At 39.2% G+C, this 7,827-nt stretch overlaps 1 protein-coding gene across 2 annotated transcripts; it reads right to left on the bottom strand.

Moving 5' to 3' along the window:
• Nucleotides 1-337: 337 nt before the first annotated feature.
• On the bottom strand, nucleotides 338-7,505 carry LOC114822874 (protein CYCLOPS-like). 2 transcript variants are annotated; one of them, XM_029098010.2, is made up of 12 exons: nucleotides 5,233-7,505; nucleotides 4,865-5,118; nucleotides 4,441-4,490; nucleotides 4,132-4,275; nucleotides 3,994-4,042; nucleotides 3,863-3,915; nucleotides 3,010-3,686; nucleotides 2,524-2,567; nucleotides 2,368-2,416; nucleotides 1,829-1,877; nucleotides 1,179-1,307; nucleotides 338-726 (listed from the first exon to the last, which is right to left on the bottom strand). In XM_029098010.2, exons 2-12 carry the CDS (start codon nucleotides 5,075-5,077, stop codon nucleotides 603-605), a joined length of 1,581 nt encoding a protein of 526 aa, XP_028953843.1. In that variant the 5' UTR covers nucleotides 5,078-5,118; nucleotides 5,233-7,505; the 3' UTR covers nucleotides 338-602. The 2 variants fall into 2 exon arrangements, with proteins under 2 accessions (XP_028953843.1, XP_028953844.1); XM_029098011.2 differs by having other exon boundaries at nucleotides 4,865-5,115; nucleotides 5,233-5,371.
• Nucleotides 7,506-7,827: the final 322 nt, after the last annotated feature.

The following is a 7,827-nucleotide window of genomic DNA, read 5'->3' as shown; positions in this document are numbered from 1 at the left end:
AAAATTGACATTAAATTGTGGGGTAATCCATGGAGAGTCCCACTTTGAAAGAGGCCCGTTAGCATTTTTGTTTAACTTATTAGTGTAGGATTATGGAGTTTAAGTTAAGTTTATTCGTTAACTTTTTATGGTTTTAAAGTGGTTTGGACGAAATCAACTCAAGCACCTGACAGATGCCACAAAGAACTAGTTATAAGTTATTAATTAAAAGCATATGTACTGCACGTGATGAGTCTCAAGTTCGACTCACATATGACGAGAAAGATTTAACATTTATATTGAATTCGATAAGTAGTCGTAATTAGGTTATTGCTACTTAGCCAAATCCAGCCTCGCCTTACCAGAATATCATTGTATAAGAAGTAACCTCCATTTGACATTCACTGGTTAACTGGTAGAATTTACCAGACATTGTAGAATTTACTGGTCAACTGATAGTATGACATTCACAAACTCTAGTTTTAGAAGAAAAAAAAAAAACCAAACCATGATTTACTTGTGCATCAAGCATTAAGATTTGCCTGTTTACTTTGTCCTCAATTGAACCTTTATAAATTCTCAAGATCCTGAAGTTAACCGGAAACCAGAAGTTAATGAGAGTTTCAAATCTTTCCAGTTTCTGAAAGGACTCTCTCTATCTCCTCTACGAGCTGTTCTTTTTCATCCATTAGATCTTCATTTTGCTTCTGGAGCTCCTCTATCTGCTTAGTCTGCTCAGAATCCTTCCTGAAACAATGTAAGACTTAGATAATCAATAATTTTTCAGGTAGAACGTCAAGGCGCATTTCTAGCAGTCAAACCAAAAGCTTCCGTGCTCTGAAAAAAGACCCTGCCAGTTGATTTGATCTAACTGCCAATACTTGCCAAATACTTTTCTCAACAATTTACTAGCTCTAGCACTTCACCAAGAGGCTTAAGTTTCGGACCAACAAAACTATTCACAGAAGCTAGTTAAAAGCTCTATTGCACAACAAGTTTCTTGATTGATTGTAGACATCATTGTCCAATACAACTAGAAAGTTTATGTTCTTTAGCAAACAACCGCACCGTTTCATCTTAGAGATGAATATTCAGCGGTTGTATGCATATGTGACTTGAGTGAAAGGAAAAAAAAATTGATACGTGGAAACGTCAAAGTAGAAAATTCTGAGTAAATGAAAGCTAGTTTGTTCCATTACCTATTCATGAAGGACAAGTTAAGTTTGAGTGATCGCACTTCCTTTTCAAGATTTTCACACCGCTTCAAGACAGATTGTATATCAGATGGAATTACTGGAGTTGAGTTCCTTTCCTTTGCCTCCGCCATTCTACATCAGCAAGAAACTTAACGTAAATATAACCTTCTCATCCCTAAAAGACATGTAGCACCTTCTAGATAATTTCTATTGCTTCATGTTGCCGACAAAGATGTGTTCTGGCATCAGTTGAACCTGCTCAGCTTGGGTTGATTTTAACATAAAATCCTCCTCAACTTCTCTTCCTAGAATTCCTAATAAAAGTTACAATCTTCGATACAATCAATCTGATGTCAGACAGTATGTGAGATGTGCATACTAGTGGTTTTTTTTTTTTTTTTTTTTTTTTGCGCAGTCTTATCTGTGTGTGCCCGTGTGTGTAAATCAATCCCCTTATCTTTAACTCATATATGAGCATTCACCATTAAGGAAAGACTGGAATTAAGATTCAATAGATAGCCAATTAACTCAATCTACTCCCATTTGTTAAAAAGAATATGGAAATAAAGAAAAGAAGATCTCAAATTCGAAGAAGAGAGGTTTTTTCGGGGGAAGACAATACTATCCCCCATTGTAGGTATCGCCGTACTTACTTCCGTGACCTATCCACCCTGCGTTTTTTTGTTGCATCCTCCTTGTCCACTGCATAACATTTTTCTTTGTTAGAAAGTAGAATACCATGAGGGGAAAAAATACAGTAACGTTTTTTACTTTAACAGAATTTCTTCAACTGCGGATAATTATCAAGATGAGGATGTAGTGACAGAAAGAAAAGGCGTTCGAGACACTTATACGGGGCAACAGAATGGAGAATTATATCTTTATTCAAGCTAAAGAAGCATCAATGTCAGGTAAGTCCTAAGGCTTTCTAGTTTTCCACCTCGAACATAAGAACCTTCCGTTATATTTTGTGCACATCATAAGTAAAGAGTTTGGTTTTTCTTCTCCCATCAAGTAGAGTACATTCCATTCTAATTTTTTTTTACAAACACACATGAGCATATGCTCGTAAAGTCCAACTCAGAAGTATGCTTTAAGAAACAAGAACATTCTGGTTTAATTTATTTATAGAGGTAATATTGAAATGAAAGCCATAACTCATTATGCTGAAGTTTTAGTCATAATTGGATACCTGAAACAGCTGATGTCACTGATCCATAGCGGTCTAAACGTTTCCCACTCTGTGGAATATGGCAAGTTAAAGATCAAAGAAAAATGAAACCTGGTAAATGTTTTAGAAGCTTTCATAATAACATGCTATACTCAATATCAAAGAGTAGAGTCTTACCTTTTGATCATCTTTCAAATTTCTAATTATCGGTTCTCTGAAATCTGCAGTTTCCCAACAAGATATATACCTTAGTTAAATGAAACACTGACTAGATGCTAACCAGTATTAACTTTTGTTAGTACTGCCAATATGTCTTCAAAAACGTTTTTAATCACCAAAGGAGAAAGAAAGGTGTGTATCTGAAACGTCTGCACAGGCATACAATTACATTTTGTGCCGAGTCTTTTTTAATTTTGTATAAATTTTCATTTACTCTGGTAAATGGAAACAAAAAGATAGTTCTTATCATGGTTCTTTCACAATTTTAAGATGTATCGTGATGGTAATTGCGTATCTTGGGCTAATCGATTTTATTTTGTATGTTAGTTATCTGTCAACAAAACTTGCATAAGATAACTCAAAGGCTTCTAAAACTAAAGGTCACCAATATCAGTCTGCAATACAACTTTCATAGGAAGGGAACACTGACTAAAAAAGGATCACCTTTGGCTCTAGAGCTTCCAGCTCGTTTGATTGAACTTTCACAAATGCTCAGCGTTTGACTTGAATTGCTGGGACCGTCACATGCATCAAAACCAGATGAAACTAGTGGTGCAGCAGCAGATGATTCACTTTGGGAAGGTTCTTGAGAATTCCTGCTTATGGGATTCGGGTTTGTGATATTTACAAAACCTTCCATCTCAAGATCCAGTGAACCTTCAACATTTTGTTTAATTCTATGATCGTTAACTTGGATAGTAGATACTTCCTGAAATGTTCCTGCTGCCATTTCATGAATTTGATCCCTTTTCCCTTGATCAAAACCGATGTTGACGATACCTTCTTGAACAGAGAAACGTCCGTTGGAGCTATCGTCATCCACACCTTCTTTCTCAATCTGATTGCTAAGCTTTTTGAGCTCCAAGGTACCCTTTAGCATGCTCACCACAGATGAAACTTTATCCAATTCACTCATTTGTGGGGTGTTGAAAGTGGACGATGATGAATTGGATGGAGAAATGAAGGTCGCCAATTGGTTGGTGACCACACAAATAGAAGGGTCATTGAAACCATTTGAAAACGCAAAATCCTGTTTTGCTAGATTGCTATTCCCTGAAGCAGTCTGCATCACTTCCAGATCTCCTGGCATTTGAGCGTTTTGCATGGCGACATACCTCCTTCTGCATTGTAGTATATACTCATTAAATGAAATGAGATGATGACATGTGCCCTCCATACAAGTAAATGAGAAAAAAATAAATTAAATACGATGTAGAATGAATTAAGGACTGCATCCACCAGACAGTTTAACAGAAATTCTGCTGTTATTATCTATTAACAAGTGTGTAAAAATTACCGCAATTCAGAGGATCGGCTTCTTGTCATTGGTTGAGAACTGTGAAACCAGGCCTGCTTTGACAGTAAAATATTAGATACAAGATGAAGCTTCCTTGAAACGAATCCTGAAACGAATCAATATTAACATGCCTTAGCCAAGTATAGCTCGCTAGCCTGCATTCCTCGTTCAACACCATGCCTGAAAAATTGAGACCAAATGTTATCGTCACCGTGTAAATAAAATCATATATGCTACAAGACAGCTTATTAGAAGAGAGCAGTAGCCACCTGATTGAACTCTGATTGTTGTCACCTGAGATTTCATCAGGCATGGTATTAATTGGTGGATATAAACAATCATTGCTTCTTTTCTTTTGAAGAATACCGACATGTTGCTGACCCGACGACAAGCTAGCTATTTCGGTAGATATCCTGTGATGTACAAAGCAATTATGAGCTTATAATAAGAAAGCCATGAAGATCAAAGATCCGGAAGTCTGAGGGTAAAAAAAACTATACGGTCTGGAAAATAACAACGTTTTTAAGGCGTAGCACATGATTTCCATTTAAGGGTTGCTCAAACTGCAAACTACTTACATCCGTGATCGGGTACGATGTGCAATGCTTGATGAATTGTAGCAATTGGTCTGGAAAAAGTTACATGTCAATCAAACAAAAAAGACAATCAGGAAAGGGATGGAGCAGAATCCACATGTGCATATTATCCAGCTTCGAATGGATTTTGTATATCTTATCTTATGTGAAACAATTATTTGAGCATCAGATTGTGGAGTTATCAAAGAGAGTAATAACTGATAGGGAAAAACAAATATTGAACCATAAGAGAGAGACATTGAATCGCGTTCATATGGAATGAATGGTATTTGAATGCGAATTACGAGCCATTTTAACTGACTCAAACCTAGATAGATGTTCTATTGGACATTCAATGAATGATCAAGCTTTCAACAAGAAAAACAAGTAAATGAATATTTAGGATAGGAATAACACGGCTTCTTGCCTCTCCAGTTGTAAGCCAGCTTTTGAAGAGTTCCTCGCTATCTGTACGAAAGTTTTGAGACAAATTCTTAAAACCAAGCATCTCCATGGTCGGTAGAGGCGTTGCAACCGAGCTTTCCATATAAGATCTCAGGATCAACTCCTCGCTTGTATTTCTATAGAAGTCGGAATGCCCTCTTCCTTCCATCTGCTGCCCCTGACTTCTTGGAACCATCTGACCCAGGAATGAGTTTATCAAACTCTGCCAACTGCCTTCTGGTTTCACAAAAGAATCATTCACTGAGCTTCCCTTTTCATTGACCATACTAAATAACTTTTTCCACAAACAAAAAATTAGAAGCCACCCGAAAAGGGTCAGCTCTTATGTACCTGCACGAGATATAATCAGACTATGTACTCAAGCAGATGATGTCCCTCTCAAACCAGCTACTTACACGAGACGCTTTAAACCAGTTAGACAAAGCAACTATGTCCGTCTCTGCAGTCTCAAGTCTGAACTGATCAACACTAACACCAGCTGAGCAAGAGCTCAAACATTAAAACCAACCAGTATATGCTAAAGAACAGGTCCCAAGTACCCAGATTATAATTTCATATGTCAGCGTTACGTTTATTTTTCTTTTGAACAGTTTTACAAGCATACGCCGGGCAGCGATCATCAAAACAAGATTATTATAAACAAAAACTGCGGTATCTTTGATTTCGGGTTATCTAAAGATTCCTTATACCAAACATTGTCTCTTCCTTCTCATGAAACTTCATTCTTACCGCAGTAAGTAACACAAGAAGATTAAGATATAAATTGAAACTTATTAAGCTCAATGTAATCTCAGTAAGATATGCAAGTAGCTCAAGATGTTAAAGAGTGTTTATTCCTGCACCCGAGGTTTGTGTTTGTTTATATTATATTTCGGGCCTCGTATTTAGATCTTGTATAAATACTCGGGGAACTTAAATGTAATTATGTAATAAAGAAATTAGCAAATATATAATTAGGGGAGGAGCCATTATTCTATAAAATGGCCTCCTCACCCTCACAAACCCTAAGTCCCTCCTATCTAGAGCAAAGCTCTCACGCTCTCTCCCTCACTTCTCAGAGAAATACAATACATAATCAGTGTGGACGTAGCCCAAACCTTGGGGTGAACCACGATACATCTTGTGTCATTTACATTACTTGCAGATTCACGGTCGGATTTACGTTGTTCCAAGACCTCCGGTTTTGTGCATCAACATTTGACGCTGTATGTGGAAATCGACACGAAAAACTATGTCGGTTTTCTTTCATTTTTTTACCTCCACCGTGAATCTATAGAAACCCAAAAACCAAACACCTACACAGTCATTGCAAAACCCATACACTCTTCCTCCCACTCTTTTCTGATCCAATTATTCATCCTCCATTTCAACTAAATAGCCTAAATGATTACCTGAAAATCCAACCATACCTATATCCATCTCGCTGCTCTCTGTCTCTCCTCATCATCAACAATCGTGCTTCACCAAAATTCTGACTCCCGTCAACACTTATTCGACCTTGTAATTCCTCTCCTAATCCCCATTTCCCAACTCCATTTCCGTCAAGAAAAACGATGGATCCGGCAAACCCATCAACGGCGCCACCACAACAAGCAGCAGTAAGCCATCCGGTTCACTCGGCGGATCCACTGCTCAGCTTTCACCGAATACCCCCACCATGTCCTGAGGTGCATGCCGACAACGACGCCGTCCAGGAGGGGCTTCAGCTTCAGCCGCTTGACGTGGAAATTCTCTCTCATCTGGGAGCTGATGGGCGAATACACAGCCTACACCGTAGCAGACTTTGGGAAATTCTCTCTCATCACTTCTTCCTGTTGTTTGGAGCTGGAGAGTTTCTGGGTTTTGATTCGATTTAGTGGTTATGGGTTGTGCGCTGATGGGTCATGTGAGAGGAGTTAGGAAGAGAAAGAAGGCTGAAAAGAATGCTTCTCCAGCTGATGGGTCCTGTGAAGAGAATGCTTTTGTTTCTGGGTCATCAGAGAAGGAAGGTCATGTGGATTGGTGAGAGGAAGCCTCCAGAAGAATTAATGTTCTGCACCTAACCACGGTGTACGTTGCAAGCCTCATCCGGCCTCCACCGCAAGCCGACGCAGGCCATCTCAAACGCGTGCGCAAATACCCAAATGGCAAAGCTCCTCAACCCGACGTCGTTTAAGGCCATCTCTCACTTCATTGCCAGTCGTGGAAAAATAGTAAAAAAAAATCCGAGTGATGGACAGTGGGCCGAGTCCCTCGTCAAACGCCACTGCTGCAGCTGCAATTCCTTCCGTCAAACGCCGAGCGATGGGCCGAGCCGAGAGTGACCAACTGACTCGAACTCTCAATCACCACCTCAACACCGTCCACGAGACCTTCCAGGTGTTGGATCAAACTGCACCTTCAAAACTTGAGAAGGTGAGCTGGGTGGAGGTCACAAAGATGGGCGATCAAGTCTCCAAACAAGCCACCATTTTTGGAATGCTTTGGACCGGAGGAGAAACACCGCAAGTTAGAGCACTTGAAGAAAACATGGTTTCCTACTTCAATACCCTGCAAGGTTTTCTTCTGCTATCACATGGGAGTACAGTCGGTGCAGGGCCTATGCTGGCTTCTTGTGTCCATATTGTTGGAATTTAGTTTGGAATTTAGGTTGTTATCTTGCGGGCCAAGGATTAGTTACTTGCCCATTAAGTATTTGAGTTTGTTTAGGATTTGGTTTAGGGTTTTAGTCTAGGGTTTGCTTTGGTCTTTCTCTATATAAAGACCTCTTTGTTTTGTTTCTGAAATATCAATCAATAAAGCTATGTTTTTCCGGTATACTTTTCTACTTGGTATCAGAGCAAGGTCGGTATCTCGGGAACCACCACCATGCTGTCTGCCAGAATTAGCCCAACAACACAGCCACTTTGATTCCGCATCAGTCGCTCGTACTTTGATTGTTGCATC

This window comes from Malus domestica, chromosome 16, assembly GCF_042453785.1.
Source record: "Malus domestica chromosome 16, GDT2T_hap1".
Lineage (NCBI taxonomy): Eukaryota > Viridiplantae > Streptophyta > Magnoliopsida > Rosales > Rosaceae > Malus > Malus domestica.
This window is presented reverse-complemented; position numbering and strand designations above follow the sequence as displayed.